The 25,645-nt window shown below is 39.1% G+C and overlaps 1 protein-coding gene across 4 annotated transcripts; it reads left to right on the top strand.

Moving 5' to 3' along the window:
- The first annotated feature begins 575 nt into the window (after positions 1-575).
- LOC139758879 (deubiquitinase OTUD6B-like) lies at positions 576-25,645 on the top strand. 4 transcript variants are annotated; one of them, XM_071680745.1, is made up of 8 exons: positions 576-600; positions 7,456-7,551; positions 7,830-7,972; positions 11,743-11,854; positions 15,996-16,191; positions 16,516-16,723; positions 21,112-21,159; positions 25,246-25,645. In XM_071680745.1, the coding sequence occupies exons 2-8, from the start codon at positions 7,467-7,469 to the stop codon at positions 25,390-25,392; spliced, it is 939 nt and encodes a 312-aa protein (XP_071536846.1). In that variant the 5' UTR covers positions 576-600; positions 7,456-7,466; the 3' UTR covers positions 25,393-25,645. The 4 variants fall into 4 exon arrangements, with proteins under 4 accessions (XP_071536846.1, XP_071536845.1, XP_071536844.1 ...); XM_071680744.1 differs by having other exon boundaries at positions 596-634; XM_071680743.1 differs by lacking the exon at positions 576-600 and adding an exon at positions 848-872.

Raw genomic sequence — 25,645 nt, 5'->3', positions numbered from 1 at the left:
TGGCCCAATTCTCTGTTCCTTCTTTTGGAAAATTAAAAAAAAACGAGAGGGGAGGATTTCCAGCCCCCCGCTCCCCCCCCTTTTAGTCGCCTTCTACGACATGCAGGGAATACGTGGAAAGTTCGGTGCTGGATGGTTTCAAGGAAAATAATTTTCCTTCGCGCTATGGAAACGTGTAGACAACATTACATAATTCTACCGGAACTCTGTTTAATGCCATTACGATAATAAAAATCTCACGCCAGGGTATGAAGGTGTGATGCATCCAGTCACTCTAGGAGCATGATATTAAAAAATCTTACCACCAATATGTCACTATGTCGCTGCTCCTGATATAGAATTCTACATACAGTAAAGGCACGTATATCGTTTGAAATTATTATCAATTTCGTCAACATACTCATCTTTTCATATCTAAGTTTCGTCTTATAACCATATTACAGTTTTCAGTAAATTCAGCAGGATGGCGCTGTGCATGGTAATTAATTTGACCTGAACAAAAGAATGTTACTGTTCGTTTTCATGGATAAATCCGCATCCGGATTGTTGCTGCACCGTTCGTGTAAGATGTTTACATCTGGTAACAGCTGGTGACGGTCGGTGAGTCGGGTCGGTCGGAGTCCAAGTCGGACTGGTAACTGTGGACATCAATAAGGGCTCTCGAACTTATACATACATACTTTTTTTTTTTGGTTTTGCCTGAGCGCTCGGGCAGAATTTCACACTTTGTGCCTTATGCTAAGTCTATCGGTGATTTTGTTCCTGTTAAATAGATCGTCAAAATGGGGTGGGGGGGATAATTAAAGGGATGATGTATGAAAAAAAAAGAAGTAAAAACTGTACTTTAGGGGCACCACGGAAATAACATATGGGTATGGAATGAATGCACATCAATAAACTCCTGGTACTTATATGTGATAAAACCTACATTATAGCTTTACTGAGAATAACACAAAAAGTTTAAATGATTTAAACCGGAGAAAGCGATTTGGAGTTTTTTTTTATCATTTGCCTATAGATAATGGTAATGGGGAGAGCTATGATGATCCGGGAACATGAGGGAAAATAGGGAAACATTTCTAGATAGCAGTACCAATTGTCTTGATTAACTCTTTACATTGATTTGTATAGATTCATTTTTTTTCTGCAATGCAGGTGTAGTAAGAGAGAATACTATAATAGTTTTAAAGCATAGTTTGCCTCTTTATATTGTAATGAGTAGTATTAGATAAGGGGACGTTAGTATATTAGGGAAAATATGGGTTTGATTGAAAGAAAAGTAGTTAATACATGTGTAAATAAACAAAATCTCTGAAAACCTTATTTAGCAGCCAAGATTTACCTGCATTTTTGATATTTTTGTCAGAATATACCATTGTCCTTCCTGAAAATGCAACATCGGCATGGTGCCGGTGGCAGATGTAACAAGTAGACAGCACAGCAAATGGCTATGTGATACCCAGCAGGAGACGTTATAGAATGATAGTGTCTTTTTGATATCATTTAATCATTTAGATGAGTTTTATTATTTCTATCAACATTTTGTAAGTGTGTTACCTGATAGTGTCTCGTTAATCAACTTGGTAATTTGTTATTTTTTAAGGCTCCAGTCACGAACAAAAGTCCACATCAATGTTGGGCTTAAAATGAAATATAAATTGGTTAATAATAGTGAAAAACAAGATACAATGAAGAGTATCTAAAAGTTGATATAAAGTGTGGAATTTTACCTGTAGTACATCCTACTCCCACAATTACGTTAACCCTCATCCTTAACCCATTTGGAAAAGGCTCCTTTAACATGCATCCATTGTTTCCTTCCACTGAGATAATCTGTCTATAAAAGGAGTTTCCCCTTTATTTCTACCAGGTAATCCAACTTCTTAATCAACCTCTCATGCAGTACAGTATCAAAAGCGTTTTTGTAGTCCAGATACAAATAATACACCCAGCTTCCCTTTTGTCTAGGACTCAGCTCACTCTTTCTTAGAACTCTTAAGAGATTAGTTACACATGAACTCCTTTCCCTAAAACCATTCTGTATCTCAGTTTAGTAATTTTTTCTCTGAAGTAAGTCATCCACTTGCATATAAATAACCATTTCTAGAACCTTACAACCACACTTATTAGTGGGACCTGTCTGTAGTGGCCTTCTGATGCAGTGATCCATCTTCATTACTTTATGTTTACTTGGACTGAACTTCATTCATGTGTCACACCAACTTTTGAGTCTGTCAAGGCCTCCTTGTGAGTTAATGTATGTGTATGTGTCTGCACCATAGCTTCAAGATGACAGCTAGAAACTTGAAACCTTGTGTGCAGAGTTACTAAACAGACCTCAAGGTTAGGTACCTGGGTGTGATTCTTAAATTTGATGAGAAAAGTTATTTATTTATTTTGCTTTGTCGCTGTCTCCCACGTTAGAGAGGCAGTGCAAGGAAACAGACGAAAGAGTGGCCCAACCCACCCACATACACATGTATATACATACACGTCCACACACGCAAATATACATACCTATACATCTCAACGTATACATATGTATACACACTCAGATATATACGTATATACACATGTACATATCCCCTGGGGATAGGGGAGAAAGAATACTTCCCACGTATTCCCTGCGTGTCGTAGAAGGCGACTAAAAGGGGAGGGAGCGGGGGGCTGGAAATCCTCCCCTCTCGTTTTTTTTATTTTCCAAAAGAAGGAACAGAGAACGAGGCCAGGTGAGGACATTCCCTCAGAGGCCCAGTCCTCTGTTCTTAACGCTACCTTGCTAATGCGGGAAATGGCGAATAGTATGAAAGAAAAAGAAAGACATAATTTATACTGTCTGCCTTTATTCATTCCCATCGCTGCCTCGCCACACATGAAAATAACAACGCCCTCCCCCCTCATGTGTGCCATGTGTGCAAGGTAGCGCTAGGAAAAGACAACAAAGGCCACATTCGTTCACCCTCAGTCTCTAGCTGTCATGTAATAATGCACCGTAACCACAGCTCCCTTTCCACATCCAGGCCCCAAAGAACTTTCCATGGTTTACCCCAAATGCTTCACATGCCCTGGTTCAATCCATTGACAGCACGCCTTTCACCCTCCTGCATATTGAGGCCCCGATCACTCAAAATCTTTTTCACTCCATTTTTCCACCTCCAATTTGGTCTCCCATTTCTCGTCGTTCCCTCCACCTCTGACACATATATCCTCTTGGTCAATCTTTCCTCACTCATTCTCTCCATGTGACCAAACCATTTCAAAACACCCTCTTCTGCTCTCTCAACCACACTCTTTTTATTACCACATATCTCTCTTACCCTATTATTACTTACTCGATCAAACCACCTCACACCATATATTGTCCTCAAACATCTCATTTCCAGCACATCCACCCTCCTGCGCACAACTCTATCCATAGCCTATGCCTCGCAACCATATAACATTGTTGGAACCACTATTCCTTCAAACATACCCATTTTTGCTTTCCGAGATAATGTTCTCGACTTCCACACGTTCTTCAACGCTCCCAGAATTGTCGCCCCCTCCCCCACCCTATGATTCACTTCCGCTTCCATGGTTCCATCCGCTGCCAAATCCACTCCCAGATATCTAAAACACTTCACTTCCTCCAGTTTTTCTCCATTCAAACTTACCTCCCAATTGACTTGACCCTCAACCCTACTGTACCTAATAACCTTGCTCTTATTCACATTTATCTCAACTTTCTTCTTTCACACACTTTACCAAACTCAGTCACCAGCTTCTGCAGTTTCTCACCCAAATCAGCCACCAGTGCTGTATCATCAGTGAACAACAACTGACTCACTTCCCAAGCTCTCTCATCCACAACAGACTGCATACTTGCCCCTCTTTCCAAAGCTCTCGCATTCACCTCCCTAACAACCCCATCCATAAACAAATTAAACAACCATGGAGACATCACACACCCCTGTCGCAAACCTACATTCACCGAGAACCAATCACTTTCCTCTCTTTTTACACGTACACATGCCTTACATCCTTGATAAAAACTTTTCACTGCTTCTAACAACTTGCCTCCCACAACATATATTCTCAATACCTTCCACAGAGCATCTCTATCAACTCTATCATATGCCTTCTCCATCTCCATAAATGCTACATACAAATCCATTTGCTTTTCTAAGTATTTCTCACATACATTCTTCAAAGCTAACACCTGATCCACGCATTCTCTACCACTTCTGAAACCACACTGCTCTTCCCCAATCTGATGCTCTGTACATGCATTCACCCTCTCAATCAATACCCTCCCATATAATTTACCAGGAATACTCAACAAACTCATACCTCTGTAATTTGAGCACTCACTCTTATCCCCTTTGGTTTTATACAATGGCACTATGCTAGCATTCCACCAATCCTCAGGCACCTCAACATGAGTCATACATACATTAAATAACCTTACCAACCAGTCAACAATACAGTCACCCCCTTTTTTAATAAATTCCACTGCAATACCATCCAAACCCGCTGCCTTGCCAGCTTTCATCTTCCCCAAAGCTTTTACTACCTGTTCTGTGTTTACCAAATCATTTTCCCTAACCTCTCACTTTGCACACCACCTCAACCAAAACACCCTATATCTACCACTCTATCATCAAACACATTCAACAAACCTTCAAAATACTCACTCCATCTCCTTCTCACATCATCACTACTTGTTATCACCTCCAAATTAGCCCCCTTCACTGAAGTTCCCATTTGTTCCCTTGTCTTACGCACTTTATTAACCTCCTTCCAAAACATCTTTTTATTCTCCCTAAAATTTAATGATGCTCTCTCACCCCAACTCTCATCTGCCCTTTTTTTCACCTCTTGCACCTTTCTCTTGACCTCCTGCCTCTTTCTTTTATACATCTCCCACTCATTTGCATTATTTCCCTGCAAAAATCGTCCAAATGCCTCTCTCTTCTCTTTCACTAATAATCTTACTTCTTCATCCCACCACTCACTACCCTTTCTAATCTGTCCACCTCCCACACTTCTCATGCCACAAGCATCTTTTGTGCAAGCCATCACTGCTCCCCTAAATACATCCCATTCCTCCCCCACTCCCCTTACCTCCTTTGTTCTCACCTTTTTCCTTTCTGTACTCAGTCTCTCCTGGTACTTCCTCACACAAGTCTCCTTCCCAAGCTCACTTACTCTTACCACTCTCTTCACCCCAACATTCTCTCTTCTTTTCTGAAAACCTCTACAAATCTTCACCTTCGCCTCCACAAGATAATGATCAGACATCCCTCCAGTTGCCTCTCAGCACATTAACACCCAAAAGTCTCTCTTTTGCACGCCTATCAATTAACATGTAATCCAGTAACACTCTCTGGCCATCTCTCCTACTTACATACGTATACTTATGTATATCTCTCATCTTAAACCAGGTATTTCAAATCAACAGTCCTTTTTCAGTACATAAATCTACAAGCTCTTCATCATTTCCATTTACAACACTGAACACCCCATGTATACCAATTATTCCCTCAACTGCCACATTACTCACCTTTGCATTCAAATCACCCATCACTATAACCCGGTCTCGTGCATCAAAACTACTAACACACTCATTCAGCTGCTCCCAAAACACTTGCCTCTCATGATCTTTCTTCTCATGCCCAGGTGCATATGCACCAATAATCACCCATCTCTCTCCATCAACTTTCAGTTTTATCTATATCAATCTAGAGTTTACTTTCTTACACTCTGTCACATACTCCCACCACTCCTGTTTCAGGAGTAGTGCTACTCCTTCCCTTGCCCTTGTCCTCTCACTAACTCCTGACTTTACTCCCAAGACATTCCCAAACCACTCTTCCCCTTTACCCTTGAGCTTCGTTTCACTCAGAGCCAAAACGTCTAGGTTCCTTTCCTCAAACATACTACCTATCTCTCCTTTTTTCTCATCTTGGTTACATACACACACATTTAGACACCCCAATCTGAGCCTTCGAGGAGGATGAGCACTCCCCGTGTGACTCCTTCTTCTGTTTCCCTTTTTAGAAAGTCAAAAACAAAAAAACAAAAATAAACAAAAAAGTTATAATTTTATGCCGAAAAGTATGGATTTCAGGTGTGTGGATAAAACAAACCCCCAAGAGTAAAAATGGTTTATGTTGAAAGAAAAATATATGAAATAATAATTTTGGAAAGTGAAACAGACAAATCAATCTAAAGTTTGCATGGCAGTGGTGGTATGGTCAAAATATGAACCTTAAAGAAAAATGAATTTTCTTTTGATAATTGCAACCAAAAATAAGTTTAGGAAAGTGCATTACTGCTGAACTTACTTTTACCTCATAGTATTCTGAACATTGTAGCACTTATGTTACATATTGGAGGAAATCAAAAAGGCTCTAGATCATGCCTCCCTAGACTAAATTGCTTCTTTTAAGTATGAATCCATTGTTATGTTTCATCCAAGTTCATGAGTTCGCATGGCTAAAACCAAGTACTCATCTCAGAATTTACTCTGCTTGGTGCAATAACTTCCTTAACAGATTTTTGTCTATACAGATTAGTAAATAAAGACATCCCTATCCAGAAGAAGTACTACAGAAGTGTATGAAAGTTTTCTTTGCAAGTTTTATGCTGGAAGTTAAATTTTGCCTAACTTATCTCTGTATGTAATTTTCAAACCTATTGTAGCTTAAGTCATTCTTTCATTTCATAATTAATGTAGTATAGGAAGATAGAAATCTGTCACAGCCACTCTGAATGAACCAAAAAGGTGCAGATGTCCCATGCAACATCTGCTGTTAGCTTTGTAAAACATCAAATACCTTTTATTTTCTGAATTGGTAAATTACTACACTATCAAATGGTGGCATTGGATATCAAAGTCCTCCATTTACCCTAGCAATTTTCCTAGTCATACTTTTGTCTCTGCTAAGCAGGGAAAGTACAGCATATTGTACTTTGTATACATAGGATTATGTACATGTGTATGTCTGTGTATGTATATGTATGTATATGTTGAAATGTATAGGTATGTATATGTGCATGGGTAGACGTTTATGTATGTACATGTGTATGTGGGTGGGTTGGGCCATTCTTTCATCTCTTTCCTTGTGCTACCTTGCTGATGCGGGAGACCATGATTAAGTATAATAGAAAAAATATATATATTTTTTCACACTATTCACTATTTCCTGCATTAAAGAGGTAGTGTTAAGAACATAAGACTGAGCCTTTGAGGGAAATCCTCACATAGCTCCCTTCTCTGTTCCTTCTTTTGGAAAATTAAAAACGAAAGGGGAGGATTTCCAGCCTCCCGCTCCCTCCCCTTTTAGTCACCTTCTGCGACACGCAGGGAATACATGGAAAGTATTCTTTCTCCCCTATCCCCAGGGATATATATATATATATATGAAAATATTTATCTAGGTGTTTCATTTTGATATAGAATGTATTCTCTAGGAACCTTGAACATGTTGGATGATGACACTAGTGACTCCATGTCCCAAGAGGACAAACTTTTAGCCAGACATCGTAAAGAGAAGAAGGAGCTGCAAGGTAAGAGCTATCTGAAGCTATCATAGTGTAATGGCCAGAAAACTCTGTTTGTGTTTCAAAGTATAGATGTTAGGCCTTTACCAGGCAAATTTACCACAGATGGTCTTCTTAATGGAGGTATGAATTAGTATTGTATTACTTGGGACCGTAGATTTACAGAATACAGTAAATTTCTTTTTTCACAGTTCAGAGACCAGATTCATGAGTTATTTGTTCATATGTTGACAAGATAAGGGTCTGTACTTGATCCTTTTTCATTCCATTTTCAATGATTGCAGCTCATATCCAGCAGCTGAAAAAGTCTGTTAACAAAGACAAGAAGAAAAAGAAAGAGTTACTGGATGAAATAACACGACTGGAACAGGAGCTGAAGAATCGACATCAAGAAGAATTAGCTGCATTGAAGTCATGTGAAGAAGAGGTAAATGGATGCTGCACATGATTTTTTCAAAAACTAGAAAATACACATCTGATTAGCTGTTTTGATATTGGTCACACAGAACTCCCTGTTTGACATATACAAGGTAGACTGAAATAGAATGGAAGAGATGTATCAAAACATGTGGGTACCCCAGGGAAGTGGTAGAGAAAGGATTTTGGAAGATGTGCCAAATTGATATTTCCTGTTTCCATTACAAAATGAAAGAAGTATATGTAAAAGGTGTGTGAAAAAAAATTAGCTAACATTATCTATTATCAGAGTCTGAGGCCTTATTTGTGTCATCACCCACAATGCCCTTGAAAGGCAGAAATTTAGGAGACACTTAGTAACTCAATAATACGGGCAGGCAGCTCAAAAAGACCCAGCAAAAAGTAGCACTTCTGTTACGACTCCCAATACTCTCTGGACAATTGTTTGTACATAACTCCCTGTAATTAAGAGTTAAGAGGGTATATCCTCCTCTTTTTTGTCCTTGCTGTCCCTCCATGCTAATATGTACCCTACTCAACAGTTTAGCCTACACTTGTCCTCTACAGTGCATTTAGTCTCCATTACACTAACTATATCAGGATTGGTTTCTCTGATTCTGTCCTTGAATTCTAACTCAGTACTGTTTAGTACCAGTTCCAACTTCATTTGTCTACATAATTTTGACAATGTTCTCTCATTTTAGCAGTCTTGGCCTGCCTGAGGGAGTGCTTGAAGGGTTGCCCTGCCTTCTGACCTCATATTATTCCTCTCATTTTTAGTCCACTGACTGGATTATGTATTTTTCTCTCGCTCCTATCTCAGTTTATCTCCTGTAATGATTACCCCTTTGAATTAATCTTAACTGGCATGTTTTTTAGTCCCATTTAATACTCCTGGCTGCACATATATTATTATTAGATGTAGTCCTCTGTGGTTGTCCTTTTGTACCTTGCCTGTATCCACCAATTACAGCATCTTTTATATTCAGACTTCTGTATGTTAAGCCTATCATATCAGGCAGCTTTTTGACTTACTCCTTTCCTAAGTTACCCCTTCCTCTTTGCTCTTCTAGCCTAAAGAATCTCACCAACTTTAGTGTTAACCTGACTCTCTTAATTGACTAGTGGCCCATTTTCTGGTTGTGTCCAGAATATGTGATACAACCTTCTTAGCTTTTATCTGATTGAGGAACATCTTTATTACAACATATTTATGTTGAACAGTGTATGGTCTTTTAAGACTTCCATCAGCTGCTACACACTTCCATAATCATCTTGTCTGGCATTTGCCATTGGCGAAAACTTGCCTCAGCCATGGTCATCTTGGATGAAAGGAAAGGTGATAGGTATGAAAAAAAAAAGAATTAATTTGAGCTCCTCAGGTGTTTGCAGACCTTATTAATAAAGGTGACGTTGTTTTGAGAGGGAACTACAATGGATGGAAGAGAATTCCTGAGGAAAGAAGGAAATTTCACAATTGTCAATCCATACATGGTAGGTTCCCCCACAAAAACTGCATAAAGCCTCTTAGTTTCCTATAAATCCAGCTTATAACGTGCTTTTTGGAGATCCAACAAGACTTTTGCTAATAGATGTTTGCCTTGATGCCTTCTCTCATCACAGAAGTGTTTTTCCTTATGAAGATTAAGCAATGATAGAAACTTAACAAAAGAAGAACCTTTTAAATATAATTGTTTAGGAAACCATTAAAGTGACATGGAAATGTTCTGTCTACTGCATGAAACCTCTGATGATTTTCCTCCTGGATAGATATTCTTCCTCAGTAAACTATTATGATGAAAATGAAGAAAAGTAAGGGAATATGCTCAAAAGTTGACTTGGATTCAGCGAAAGACATGTTATTAAGCTATGCTGTTTGCACCCTCACTCTATCGCCTTACCCATTTTCCTATATGGAGATTAAGTCACTTCTGAAGATGCCTGTGATTCAGCACTAGCTTCTCTGCAAGATAGTGGGTTGATATTGGTGGCATGGCACCATAGCTTGTGTTTCTGAGAAATAAAGTTGAGCAAGTAATTTTAGCAATGTTTTCATGTGGATGAATCAGTCTGCATTCAGTTTGCATTGGTTACATTTTTACAGGGATTCAACATGACTATGAAATAATTGGTTATGTGTTTTCCCTTCCCCTACTAATTTGATTACCCATTAAAAACTACAAAGATAGATGATAAATGAGGATACTAGCTTACAAGTATGAACTTCACATGCTTAAAGGCAATTTTTTTCCATGATGTAATATGATATTCCTCTATTTTATAGAATTGATCATGATTTTGTGTTGGGGCTGACTTTTGATACATAGGAATTTTCTTTTAATACTGGTAGCAGTGACAACAATAATTTACTTCACATAGTGGCATGTTATTTTTCCATGTACATGTCCATTGCTTTTGAAAGTAAAGTTTGATGGCTTCTGTAAATGTATTGGTCCCTGTACATTCTTTTATTCTCTTAATTATCATATAAGAAATGCATTTCCTGTAGCTTCATGGTAAATTTTGCTGTAAATTATTGCTCACATATTTATGCTGTGTACTTAGTTAAATGTTGCATATTTATATTACATTCATTTGAAGAAACTAATTATCTTAATAAAGTTGACTTCTTTTTAAGACTGAATAAAATGAGTATGTATGTTTGATAAAGATATGTTGATAGATGTATAAAGTAGGTATAGATATACTGCTTACTTCCTACACCAATAGTTGTTTCTGTCCTTCTGAGGCTCCTTCAGCACTCAGAAAGCTGGCCACTTCCACTGCTCAGGAGCACATGTCATAAAGTATTGCAATGTTGTGTTTGTGTCTGTGTGCAGAGGGTGCAGGGCAATTGAGTAGTAGGTGCTCGGGGTCTTTTTTATGGTAGTCGCATTACGGGAATGAATGGTCTTAGGATTTGTTGAAACAATGTTTGTGTTGATGTAGTGATGGGTGACTCGTGTTTGTCTGGGGAGTGAGGTTTCTGATTGGTATATGTCTCATGGGTCTTAAAGACTGAGTTGGGAGGTCACTTGTTTAGTGCTTGTTGGGTTATTTCAATGTTAATGTGTTTTGTCAGTATCATATTTTTGGGGGGTGGGGAGAGCTGTGAGTAGAAGTTACGTAAGTGTGAGGCAGGGGTAAGCTTTTTATTTTTTACATGGGGGTTGGTGATTAGTTATGGAGTGGTTTGGTTAGGAGGGGTCTAGTATTGTTGCATAGCATTGAGTGCCAAGCATGTTCAGGTGAGACTATACTGGGAGGATCTTTGTTTAATTGAGATGTATGTTTGTAGTTGCTATGCAGTCAGTGATTGTTCTGAGTGCACTAATGTATGTGATTTGCAGCTTTGTTTTATTTGCTTTTGTGAGGATGGAAGACCAGACAGATGAGAAATAGTATAAAGTGGAGTAGATCTTGTTTTTATAGGATGTTGAAAGATTCCCTTTTTTTCCCCCAATCTGATGCCAGTTAGAATTCCAAGTACATTTAGTGTGTATCATGCATTTGCTTTGCTGTTATTAGTACAGGGAGTGAATGTATTGTTGTATAGATAGATTAGTTAAAGGAGGAAAATCTTCTGCAGTCCTTGACATGCAAAATGTATATTAGCCTCTTAAAATGCTTTTGAGATAATTATATTAGTAGATCACACACTTCATCAGAAAGTTTGTTTCCAATTCATGTATAAAATACTGATGTTACATAAAAAAAGGGGGGGGGAACTAAGAACTTTCTGTTCTGAAGTGATGAAACTAATGCTCTTAGGATATACAGGTGGCTGCTGTAAGCAATGGTGTAGATTCGATGAACCTTCCTGAAGAGGGTTCCGGTGAACCAGAGGAAGCAAGTAATGATACTGGGGCCACCCAGCCTGAAGAAGAGCAAGGTAGGTTGGCATGGAAGACTGACTAACTGTAGAAATTAGAGGCTAGGTTTGGCAAGGTACCTTGTCAAGCAGGTTTAGCCCAGCAATATTTGGTGGTGCTTGCAGATGTTCCTTAGTCATATCATGACCTCAGTCTAGGTTGACTGTTCCTCTAGGGATACAGCACCCTACTAAAAGTTTTAGTCTCCATGCTTACTGGCTCCTTTTTCTAACATGCCATCCATCATCCATGTCGCAGTAGTGGAGACATCACATAAATTGATCAATTGTATTTTGCCTGGAAATAGTTTATATAAGTTGGTAAGGGAATCATCCATTTTTCTTATGGCTACTGAGTATGTTGCCTTCTGTCTTCTTATGGTTATTCCACTGAAGAACAGGTTTTGTTTTTACTAGTAACACTAATGCATCATTCATTATTTATTGCATGACAGCTAGAGACTGAATGTGAACGAATGGGGCCTTTGTTGTCTTTTCCTAGCGCTACCTCGCACACATGAGGGGGGAGGGGGATGTTATTCCATGTGTGGCGAGGTGGCGATGGGAATGAATAAAGGCAGACAGTGTGAATTGTGTGCATGTGTATATATGTATATGTCTGTGTGTGTATATATATGTGTACATTGAGATGTATGGGTATGTATATTTGCGTGTGGGGACGTGTATGTATATACATGTGTATGGGGGTGGGTTGGGCCATTTCTTTCGTCTGTTTCCTTGCGCTACCTCACAAACGCGGGAGACAGTGACAAAGCAAAATGATAATAATAATAATTAAGATATTACTGTTGATTCATTATTAGCCAGATTTACATATGTTGATTTCCTTCTTTATTAATCTTTCTAATTTTGGTTCCATCTCTTTTCAGGAAGATCTTTTTTTTTGTTAAATTATCAACCTCTGTGTCTCTGACTCTTTAAAAATCTCTCTGTTTGCTAAGAAGCAAAGTTAGTGTATGCTCTGTATTTTTCTAAATTTTTCATTAACAAGCCATAAACTTCCTTGATTGCTTCATCTGTAATATTGCATATTTTTTTGTGTTGCTCCTCCTAATTTTCAGTGTACCGCTGTATGACCCTGGATCTATGTTCCACTACATCAGTCTTAATTGCCTTGTGTCTTTTGATTAGCTGCCAAAACTGCTCCTTTTGCACCTCCCCTGCTACTATTGTAAAAAGATTCTGTATATTTTAATCCTTTCCTATAACTGAACAACCTTTATATGACATCTAGAAAAGACCCATCAGTCTTCTCTGATTTTCAATTAATTGAACCTCTTTCCTCTAATTATTTACCCATAATTGAAATAGTGTATTAACATTTTTTTATGTGAAACAACATTACACCATGGATGAAGGATTTTGATAAATGCCCATTGGTCTGGCCTCACTCTGGAAGCCCTTCTTTCATGATATTGTAATGATAAATGAATTGATATTTCAGTAAAAATAACTATACTATAAAGTGGGGATATGATTATTAGGAAATTCGTCTCACATTCACACTTTACAACCCTACTTGGTTTGTGTTGATCATTTCAAAATTCATTGGACCCATACAGAAAGGTACATTTTAAATGTGTGTGCACCTTCTGAATCCTCTCTATTAAAATGAAGTTTTGTTTATACCCAGTGACTATATCTTTCAGATCCTATGTTTGTCTCATCTCATGACAACCTTCATGATCCTTTAATTGCTTCCATAGTGTCTTTTAATTCCTTCTTTAATTGTTTTAAGTTTTGGTCATCCTGTTTTAACAAATTTCCCATAACATCTCCAAGCATTCTCTTTCTCTGTAGGTTCCTCTTTCATCTCTCCCTTTGTTCTCTCTTCCTTATGGATATTGTTATGAGTGAATGGTCTTGCTACATTTCCTCATCTGAGTCAATACTAGAGTGAAGACCTATTTGAAACAAAGATTTTGAAGACTTTGTTATTGTTAGTAGACATCTTTCCTGTCTAATTCCTCTGCCTTCTTTAAAACTTCTATTTTATGTGTTAAGATCTTCCCACTTTGTTGATGATGTATTTCCGGTACATTGCTACTGATCATCAAGCCAGGGTTAAAAAATTACCCCATAACCAAGAACAGATATCAAATATCCTTTTATACATTTTATGTGAGAGGGTTAGGGAAAATGATTTGGTAAACAGAGAAGAGGTAGTAAAAGCTTTGCGGAAGATGAAAGCCGGCAAGGCAGCAGGTTTGGATGGTATTGCAGTGGAATTTATTAAAAAAGGGGGTGACTGTATTGTTGACTGGTTGGTAAGGTTATTTAATGTATGTATGACTCATGGTGAGGTGCCTGAGGATTGGCGGAATGCGTGCATAGTGCCATTGTACAAAGGCAAAGGGGATAAGAGTGAGTGCTCAAATTACAGAGGTATAAGTTTGTTGAGTATTCCTGGTAAATTATATGGGAGGGTATTGATTGAGAGGGTGAAGGCATGTACAGAGCATCAGATTGGGGAAGAGCAGTGTGGTTTCAGAAGTGGTAGAGGATGTGTGGATCAGGTGTTTGCTTTGAAGAATGTATGTGAGAAATACTTAGAAAAGCAAATGGATTTGTATGTAGCATTTATGGATCTGGAGAAGGCATATGATAGAGTTGATAGAGATGTTCTGTAGAAGGTATTAAGAATATATGGTGTGGGAGGCAAGTTGTTAGAAGCAGTGAAAAGTTTTTATCGAGGATGTAAGGCATGTGTACGTGTAGGAAGAGAGGAAAGTGATTGGTTCTCAGTGAATGTAGGTTTGCGGCAGGGGTGTGTGATGTCTCCATGGTTGTTTAATTTGTTTATGGATGGGGTTGTTAGGGAGGTAAATGCAAGAGTCTTGGAAAGAGGGGCAAGTATGAAGTCTGTTGGGGATGAGAGAGCTTGGGAAGTGAGTCAGTTGTTGTTCGCTGATGATACAGCGCTGGTGGCGGATTCATGTGAGAAACTGCAGAAGCTGGTGACGGAGTTTGGTAAAGTGTGTGGAAGAAGAAAGTTAAGAGTAAATGTGAATAAGAGCAAGGTTATTAGGTACAGTAGGGTTGAGGGTCAAGTCAATTGGGAGGTGAGTTTGAATGGAGAAAAACTGGAGGAAGTGAAGTGTTTTAGATATCTGGGAGTGGATCTGTCAGCGGATGGAACCATGGAAGCGGAAGTGGATCATAGGGTGGGGGAGGGGGCGAAAATTTTGGGAGCCTTGAAAAATGTGTGGAAGTCGAGAACATTATCCCGGAAAGCAAAAATGGGTATGTTTGAAGGAATAGTAGTTCCAACAATGTTGTATGGTTGCGAGGCGTGGGCTATGGATAGAGTTGTGCGCAGGAGGATGGATGTGCTGGAAATGAGATGTTTGAGGACAATGTGTGGTGTGAGGTGGTTTGATCGAGTAAGTAACGTAAGGGTAAGAGAGATGTGTGGAAATAAAAAGAGCGTGGTTGAGAGAGCAGAAGAGGGTGTTTTGAAATGGTTTGGGCACATGGAGAGAATGAGTGAGGAAAGATTGACCAAGAGGATATATGTGTCGGAGGTGGAGGGAACGAGGAGAAGAGGGAGACCAAATTGGAGGTGGAAAGATGGAGTGAAAAGGATTTTGTGTGATCGGGGCCTGAACATGCAGGAGGGTGAAAGGAGGGCAAGGAATAGAGTGAATTGGAGCGATGTGGTATACAGGGGTTGACGTGCTGTCAGTGGATTGAATCAAGGCATGTGAAGCATCCGGGATAAACCAAGGAAAGCTGTGTAGGTATGTATATTTGCGTGTGTGGACGTGTGTATGTACATGTGTATGGGGGGGGTTGGGCCATTTCTTTCGTCTGTTTCCTTGCGCTACCTCGCAAACGCGGGAGACAGCGACAAAGTATAAAAAAAAAAAAAAAAAAACATTTTGTCATTATATACACTTCTTTGTTTACAATGGTACATTATATAAATCTGTTAGGCTGTAATTAGGGAATCTTAAAGTGCTTGACTCTTTTGCATATTTCTAAGTGTATTTTCTGTAGATTAAAGATGTCGTGGCCAATTTATATTTCAATTTTGTTAATATTAGAATTGCAAACAAGCTTATACCTTTTTTTAATTTTTTGTTGATAGTATTCTTTGTACTTGGGTGCAGATATGAGAAAAAATATTTTTCCAAATCAGGTTCAGGAAGGAAAATCAGTAAAGCTGAGAAGCGTCGTCAAAAGAAAGCTGAAGCTAACCGTGAGCGTGAGGCCAGGATACGTGAGGGAGAAGCTAACAACAAGTACAGCGCACGTAACATAGAGGCAGAGAAACTGAAGAAGCTACTGCGTGAGAGGAAGCTGAAAATGCATGAGATAAAGCCTGATGGCAATTGGTGAGAAAGATTTGTATATGACTAAGTAATTTCTTAATACCTACCATACACAAATATTTCCTTAAATCTTTTACTTAGAGGGCAAGGCCAAGAAACCCCTGCTTTGATGAGTAATGTACTTTTTCACAAAGCTTTGCTAGTGAAATTAGCTGTTATGTGGAAGAAAAGGAACTTCCAAAAACAATAAAAAAAGAAATCTTAAATCTTACATGACAGATATGCTTCTAATGTTACTGACAACCATATGCACCATTTCTGTACCATGCATTTTTTTTTTACAAATTACATGCCAGGTTTTGGTTTTATAAATTTTACATTTTACAGTATGTATGCTGCCATTGCTCACCAGATGGGAGGGGACACAACTGTCAGATGGTTACGGTCTCAAGCTGGTCAGTTTATCCGCTCAAATCATGAAGACTTTGCACCTTTCATCACTGATCCCAGCACTGGAGAGTTGCTGACACCTGAGCAGTTTGCCGAGTATTGCAGCAAAATTGAGAACACACCAGTATGGGGTGGCCAACCTGAGGTGCATATTATGAATTTTGGTTGTTTCTTTTACTTGACACTGAGATATGCAGACATGATTTTTAGACTTGTTGATAATGGCACTTCAACAATGTTAGGCATTAGTTAAAATACTGTACTAGAATGGCTAACCCCAATAAAGCCATTTGCTGTTAGGAATACTTCAGGATTAGAAAATCTGAGACTTACCAGTCATAATACATTGTCCAGTGAAATTAGTTGTCACCTTTTGCTCTTCTGGGATCCCAGAATTGGACAGTATACTTCTTTTTCTTTTTCCCTTTTTTTTTTTTAAGGCCTGATTCTCTGTTCTGCCTTAGTGAGCAGTATTAGGAACAGATGACTAACAGTCTGAGTTGCAAATATCCACTCTAGCTATCATGTTTAGTGGACTGAAACTGGAATCTACCATCCACACCCAATCCTCACTGACTAATCCATAGGTTACCATAACCCTCTTTCAGCATGATAGCATTTTGCCTCTGTTTACCACACACACATTTCATTTTTTCCCATGCATGCCTCATCCTCCTGAATGTTCAAGACCTGATAGCCTTGTTTTACCCCATCCCTCTTTCTTTTTCATCCTCTCTTTCTCCCCCTCCCGCATGGTTCCTTCATGTGTGACAGATACTTTTAGTCTATCTTTGGTCATCTTCCCCATAAGTTCAAACTGTTTCAGCACACTTTGGTTGACCTTACTAGTCACACTGTGCTTAATACCACACCCCCCTGTGTTACGCTGTTATTCCATACATCGTCAACCTCTCTCATACCAAATATGGTCATTAGGCATTTCATCTCCAACACATCCTTCTTCTTCCTTTCTCTTGTAATCAAGACTAAAGACTTACATTCACTCAGTGTTGGGAATACTATACCTTCAGACATACCTTTACAGACACTGACCTCTCTTTTCACAGAATCAGGACTTCACACCCCCCCCCCTCTCATCTGCACCATGACATACTTTAGTTCCATCTGCTGCTATGTTTACTCCATGGTGCCTAAGGCACTCCCCTTCCTCTATATCCTCCATATTCACACTCAAATCAACCTGTGTCTTCTCTCTGCTGCACCTCATTACCCAGCTTTTGCTCACAATTACCCTAAACTTTCTCCTCTCTACTTCTTCCTAAACTCTGATAACTGCTTTTGGAGCTTCTGTCTGAGGTCTGCAACCAGTTTGAGCTTTCATTTTTGTACCCTTTGCCATTATATAACGGAAATAAACTTTAATCCTGCCAGCCCTCAGATGCATCATCATGGGCAATACAAATGTCTTATTGCTTAGCTTATCAGTCAACAGCACTGTGACCATTTCCTTGAGAAATTTAGCTGCAGTTCTGTATAGTCTTGTTGTTCTGCTACACTTCACCTTAGGAAGACTTTCACAGCCTTCTCACCATACATTTCGAAAGACAGGTCTTTCAGTTCCTCCATAATTCTTAATTGCTTTCCCCTTGTCTTTTCTTTTGCATAATTCTCTATATTTTGATTAATGCCTGGCCTTGAAGTGGACTTTTGTCCGTGACTCCAACCTAACAAAAAAGAGAAAAAAATCGTTTACTGTGTCTCTCTCAATCCATGTACCATCTCATCCTAAACACACAGCTGCCATTCTGCCATCTAATACAATCAGCAGTCCTTTAAAAGATTTAATTCCTGTTTTTCACCTATTCTTTGCCTATTATAGCTTCCTGATCTGTCCCCTCCCTGTTGTCTCCATTTGTCCTCTCATTCTCTTTTGATACTTATGTCTTTCCAAACCATGTTTTGTACTGTCTCTGAAGTTCATTTATACTCTCCTTTGCCCCTTTTTCTCTTCTCTTGTGCCTTTCACATGACCTTCTACATTCTCTTATACTCTTCCCTGTTACTCTTCCTTTTCCATTTTGACTTTCCTTTTCTTACTTACCAGTGGTTTTGCTTCCTCATCTCACCACTCCCTACCCTTTTTTTTATAATCTACTTCCAACTTCTTTAAACATCAGTTCCATAAATACCTTCCACTTCTTTTCTTCCCTTGTTTCATTTGTTCTAACTCTCACACTAAGTTTTTCACGATATCTCTGCACACAGACCTCTTTTTCCAAATTTAATAACTTTCACTGCTTCTTTCACACGTCATTTCTCTTTTTCTTGAAAGTACTACAAACTTTTACACTTGCTTCCACCATGAAATGATCGGACATTTTATGTACTTTCAACATCTCTTATATGTTAACTTTAAAAAATCTTACTTTAGCATGCCTGTCAGTTATTGCATAATTCAGCAGTGCAGTTATTGCAGAATTTGGTGGTGCCCTTTGACCCTAACCTTACCCTTGTATACTTACATATGCATTTCTCTGCATTTGGAATTCATTATTATGTAACTTAAGCTGGAAAATCCTTCAGTGAATGTCAGAGAGCATTTTGGTGAGTCTTAAAATACACCGTTTATTCAGTACTAGGACCAATAACAGATTCATATCGATCTCAGTAGGAGCAAAGTTTATGCAGACTTTACTTCCAACATTTTTTTTATAAGCATCTGTTTCATTCATGTTTTCATTATTTTTATTAATATATATCTTGTACCATAGTGCCATTGTACAAAGGCAAAGGGGATAAGAGTGAGTACTCAAATTACAGAGGTATAAGTTTGTTGAGTATTCCTGGTAAATTATATGGGAGGGTATTGATTGAGAGGGTGAAGGCATGTACAGAGCATCAGATTGGGGAAGAGCAGTGTGGTTTCAGAAGTGGTAGAGGATGTGTGGATCAGGTGTCTGCTTTGAAGAATGTATGTGAGAAATACTTAGAAAAGCAAATGGATTTGTATGTAGCATTTATGGACCTGGAGAAGGCATATGATAGAGTTGATAGAGATGCTCTGTGGAAGGTATTAAGAATATATGGTGTGGGAGGCAAGTTGTTAGAGGCAGTGAAAAGTTTTTATCGAGGATGTAAGGCATGTGTACGTGTAGGAAGAGAGGAAAGTGATTGGTTCTCAGTGAATGTACGTTTGCGGCAGGGGTGTGTGATGTCTCCATGGTTGTTTAATTTGTTTATGGATGGGGTTGTTAGGGAGGTAAATGCAAGAGTTTTGGAAAGAGGAGCAAGTATGAAGTCTGTTGGGGATGAGAGAGCTTGGGAAGTGAGTCAGTTGTTGTTCGCTGATGATACAGTGCGGGTGGCTGATTCATGTGAGAAACTGCAGAAGCTGGTGACTGAGTTTGGTAAAGTGTGTGAAAGAAGAAAGTTAAGAGTAAATATGAATAAGAGCAAGGTTATTAGGTACAGTAGGGTTGAGGGTCAAGTCAATTGGGAGGTAAGTTTGAGTGGAGCAAAACTGGAGGAAGTAAAGTGTTTTAGATATCTGGGAGTGGATCTGGCAGCGGATGGAACCATGGAAGCGGAAGTGGATCATAGGGTGGGGGAGGGGGCGAAAATCCTGGGAGCCTTGAAGAATGTGTAGAAGTCGAGAACATTATCTCGGAAAGCAAAAATGGGTATGTTTGAAGGAATAGTGGTTCCAACAATGTCGTATGGTTGCGAGGCGTGGGCTATGGATAGAGTTGTGCGCAGGAGGATGGATGTGCTGGAAATGAGATGTTTGAGGACAATGTGTGGTGTGAGGTGGTTTGATCGAGTAAGTAATGTAAGGGTAAGAGAGATGTGTGGAAATAAAAAGAGCGTGGTTGAGAGAGCAGAAGAGGGTGTTTTGAAATGGTTTGGGCACATGGAGAGAATGAGTGAGGAAAGATTGACCAAGAGGATATGTGTGTCGGAGGTGGAGGGAACGAGGAGAAGTGGGAGACCAAATTGGAGGTGGAAAGATGGAGTGAAAAAGATTTTGTGTGATCGGGGCCTGAACATGCAGGAGGGTGAAAGGAGGGCAAGGAATAGAGTGAATTGGATCGATGTGGTATACCGGGGTTGACGTGCTGTCAGTGGATTGAATCAGGGCATGTGAAGCGTCTGGGGTAAACCATGGAAAGCTGTGTAGGTATGTATATTTGCGTGTGTGGACGTATGTATATACATGTGTATGGGGTGGATTGGGCCATATCTTTCGTCTGTTTCCTGGCGCTACCTTGCAAAGGCGGGAGACAGCGACAAAGCAAAAAAAAAAAAAAAAAATCTTGTACTTGCTGTGCTCATGTTGGTTCTTATTGTCATGTATGTTGTATTTACAAACACATAGACGTTCCTGGGAAGACTTATGAATAAAGAGTCTTTTTATTGCATAGTCATAAAACTATTGGTATGTTTTATATTAGAACTTAGTGGTCTGTTTATGTATAAATTATCTTTAGCTAGAATCATAATCCTTAGAAATGTTTTATATGCTAATAAAAGGAAAATAATTTTTTTTTTAAAAATGCTCTTTTCATGTTTCAGCTCCGTGCCTTGTCACAAGTGATGCAAAGAAAGATTGAGGTTTTGCAGGTATGGTATGGCAACTATGTATACATACAGTTACATATTTTCCCTTTCATGTTATTATGTATATCTTGTACAGGTGTGCAGTCATGGAAATCAGTTATGGTTGTTTCATGGGGGATCTGGAAGCATGACGAATGTGTGAAAAGAAAGATCATTATTCAGGAGGGTAAAAATAAGTATGTTTGTAAGTCTAGTAGTCCCAACATTATAAAATGGATGTGAGACATGGGCTACAAACAAGACTGTGTGTATGTGTTGAAAATCAAATGTTTGAGTGCAGTATATGATGAGGTGGTTTGATTTAGTAAGTAATGAAAGGGCTAGAGACAGGTGTAGTAATAAAAAGAGTGTGGTTGAGAGAACTGAAGAGGCTTTGCTGAAATTGTTCGGTCATATGGAGAGAATGAGTGAGGAAAGGTTGTCAAGAGGATATATATGTCAGAAGTGGAGAACAAGGAGAATGTTGATACCAAATTGGAGATGGAAGGATGGAGTGATAAAGATTTTGACTGATTGTGGCCTGTACATGCAGGTGGGAGAAAGGCATGCATAGGATAGAGTGAATTGGAACGATGTGCCATCAGTGGATTGAACCAAGGAATGTAAAGCATCAGTGGTAAACTATGGAAAGGTCTTGTGGAGCCTAGCTATGGATAGGGAGTTGTTGTTTCAGTGCATTACACATGACAGTTAAAGAATGGCAGTGCGAGGATGCGGCCTCTCTTCGTCTGTTCTTGGTGCAACCTGATCAACGCGGGAAACGTCAGTGAAGTATAATCATCTTTTCCTGTTTGATCGTTGTTTCCTGCTTTAGCGAGGTAGCACCAGTAAACAGATGAAGAAAGACACATCCACTCATATACACACTTATATATGTACATATACGCACGTACATATACATACATACACATACATGCACTGAAACTATTGCTTCCTATCCGCATCCAGACCCTCAGACCTTTCTATGATTTACCCCAGACATTTCACATGCCCTTGGCAGATTTGGATGGTATTGCAGTTGAATTTATTAAGAAATGGGGTGACTGTGTTGTTGATTGATTGGTAAGGATATTCAGTGGATCATGGTGAAATGCCTGAGGATTGGCGTAATGCATGCATCATGTCATTGAACATAGGCAAAGGGGATAAAGGTGAGTGTTCAAATGATAGACATATTTTTGGTGAGAATTCCTGGGAAATTGTATGGAAGGGTATTGATTGAGAGGGTGAAGGCATGTACAGAGTGTCAGATTGGGGAGGAGCAATGTGGTTTCAGAAGATAGAGGATATGTGGATCAGGTGTTTGCTTTGAAGAGTGTATGTGAGAAATACTTAGAAAAACAGATGGATTTGTATGCAGCATTTATGGATCTGGAGAAGGCATATGATAGGGTTGAAAGAGATGCTTTGTGGAAGGTCTTGAGAGTATATGGCGTGGGAGGTAAGCTGCTAGAAGCAGAGAAAAGTTTTTATCAAGGATGTAAGGCATGTGTACGAGTTGGAAGAAAGGAGAGTGATTGGTTCCCAGTGAAGATCAGTCTGTGGCAGGGGTACATGATGTCCCCATGGTTGTTTAATTTGTTTATGGATGGGGTGGTTAGGGAGGTTTAGGAGAGACAGGCGAGTATGCAGTCTGTTGGGGATGAGAGGGCCTGGGAAGTGAGTCAGTTGTTGTTCGTCAATGATACGGTGCTGGTAGAACCATGGAATCAAAAGAGAGTCATACATTGGTGGAGGGGCCGAAGGTGCTGGGAGCGATTAAGAATGTGTGGAAGGAGAGTAATTAATCTCAGAGAGCAAAAATGGGTATATTTAAAGTAAAAGTAGTTCCAACAATATTATATTGTGGCAAGGCAGCAAGTATATGTACGTGTGTATATATGTATATGTCTGTGTATGTTTTTTTTTTTTTTTTGCTTTGTCGCTGTTTCCCGCGTTTGCGAGGTAGTGCAAGGAAACAGACGAAAGAAAATGGCCCAACCCACCCCCATACACATGTATATACATACGTCCACACACGCAAATATACATACCTACACAGCTTTCCATGGTTTACCCCAGTCGCTTCACATGCCCTGATTCAATCCACTGACAGCACGTCAACCCCGGTATACCACATCGATCCAATGCAATGCACTCTATTCCTTGCCCTCCTTTCACCCTCCTGCATGTTCAGGCCCCGATCACACAAAATCTTTTTCACTCCATCTTTCCACCTCCAATTTGGTCTCCCACTTCTCCTCGTTTCCTCCACCTCCAACACATATATCCTCTTGGTCAATCTTTCCTCACTCATTCTCTCCATATGCCCAAACCATTTCAAAACACCCTCTTCTGCTCTCTCAACCATGCTCTTTTTATTTCCACACATCTCTCTTACCCTTACGTTACTTACTCGATCAAACCACCTCACACCAAACATTGTCCTCAAACATCTCATTTCCAGCACATCCATCCTCCTGCACACAACTCTATCCATAGCCCACGCCTCGCAACCATACAACATTGTTGGAACCACTATTCCTTCAAACATACCCATTTTTGCTTTCTGAGATAATGTTCTCGACTTCCACACATTCTTCAAGGCTCCCAGGATTTTCGCCCCCTCCCCCACCCTATGATCCACTTCCGCTTCCATGGTTCCATCCGCTGCCAGATCCACTCCCAGATATCTAAAACACTTTACTTCCTCCAGTTTTTCTCCATTCAAACTTACCTCCCAATTGACTTGACCCTCAACCCTACTGTACCTAATAACCTTGCTCTTATTCACATTTACTCTTAACTTTCTTCTTTCACACACTTTACCAAACTCAGTCACCAGCTTCTGCAGTTTCTCACATGAATCAGCCACCAGCGCTGTATCATCAGCGAACAACAACTGACTCACTTCCCAAGCTCTCTCTCATCCACAACAGACTTCATACTTGCCCCTCTTTCCAAAACTCTTGCATTCACCTCCCTAACAATAATAAGTCTGTGTATGTATACGTTGAAATATATAGGTACATATATGTGCGTGTGTGGGCGTATATGTATAGGCATGTGTATGTGGGTGGGTTGGGCCATTCTTTCCTCTGTTTCCTTGTGCTACCTCACTAATGTGGGAGACAGAAAATAAGTATAATGGATAAATAAATAATAATCCAGTAAATCACATCAGGTATATGGATAAGGCCATGTTGTTTGTGTTTTGCCTTTTTTTTTAGCTGTATATTTTAGGTGAATTATTACTAAAACAAGTGTTGCTAGTATTTCTTAAATTTTTATGTTCTCACTGTTTTTTGCTGTATGTGAAATGATATGGTATGCTATGGTAAGACTACAAAGAAGAAATTTTGACTTCTGGTTCGTTCATCTCATTTCAGTATTTTTTTTCATTTTGTGTGTGTGTAAAGCAGGTTATCCAGTGTACAAGTAACCTGTAACACCAGTGACTGTACACCTTTGCATACAGATATGTAAGCTTTCATTTAGCCTTTCCACAATATTTATCGCTATTTTTCTTTATCATATATCTCAAACACTTCTCCTAAAACCAGTTGCTCCACTGTTTCATATATTCACTGAAGTTTCTCTCTCTGCTACTCATAATTTAATACTGGTTATTTATTATCTTTCCTCGCCCCCACTTACTTTCAGTGCCAATCACATTTCATACATTGATCCATGCTTGGATCTTTTTTACTTCATTTTTTTCATCGTCCCATCATTGGTTTCCTTTGAAAGGTTCACACTGCACTAATACACCATGTCTTTCACTCACATCCAGGGTTATATTCTTTGTTCTAATATTTTCCCTAACGTTGCCATTCCTTCTCTCTGCTCCCCTTCCAAGCCTACTTCAGATCCACATCACAACAATACATCATTATTTCACTGCTATCTTTACTAACATATTATATAAGGTTCTATAACAATGTATTCTTGGTATGTAATTCTCTGCAAGATCATTGTAGTTCTGAATGAATTAGATGATGGAATGAAATTAGATGATGGAATGAAGTTTGTGCAAAGGTGAGGTTTGTGTATGAAAGAATTACTGATAGAAAAAAAGACAAAGCACTTATATTGGGTTTTTTTTTCAAGGCTGAAGGTAGCCCAATCGTATTCGGTGAAGAATGCACTGATAAGAAGGCCATCTTGCTAGCATACTACCGCCACTACTATGGCCTTGGCGAACACTACAACTCTGTTTCAGTACTAGACATCGTATCAACTGAGGAATCCAGATAATGTTATGGCTTTACATAACATGTTAAATATGATGTGTTCAACTTACCTCTGGATAATATTCTATGACAGTAGAATATACCTGAGTATAAGCTTTCTTAGGTTGATATAAATAGTGTAATAGGTAGGAATGAAAGAACATTTTAAGTCCTAAAATAGGGTTGAAGTTTTCTGCTTTTCAACAACTGCTATGTATAGATTCATAATATAAGACCTATGTAACAAGTAGCTGATAAGCTATTAAAAAGATAAAGTA

This window comes from Panulirus ornatus, chromosome 2 (genome assembly GCF_036320965.1).
Source record: "Panulirus ornatus isolate Po-2019 chromosome 2, ASM3632096v1, whole genome shotgun sequence".
NCBI classification, from domain to species: domain Eukaryota; kingdom Metazoa; phylum Arthropoda; class Malacostraca; order Decapoda; family Palinuridae; genus Panulirus; species Panulirus ornatus.
Note: the sequence above shows the minus strand (reverse complement) of the source record. Positions and strands in the feature narration are given on the sequence as shown.

Coding starts and splice junctions, on each gene's coding strand:
- LOC139758879 (XM_071680743.1), top strand. Junction 7,973..11,742: donor TGAAGTCATGTGAAGAAGAG/GTAAATGGATGC, acceptor TAGGATATACAG/GTGGCTGCTGTAAGCAATGG. Junction 11,855..15,995: donor CCAGCCTGAAGAAGAGCAAG/GTAGGTTGGCAT, acceptor TTTCCAAATCAG/GTTCAGGAAGGAAAATCAGT.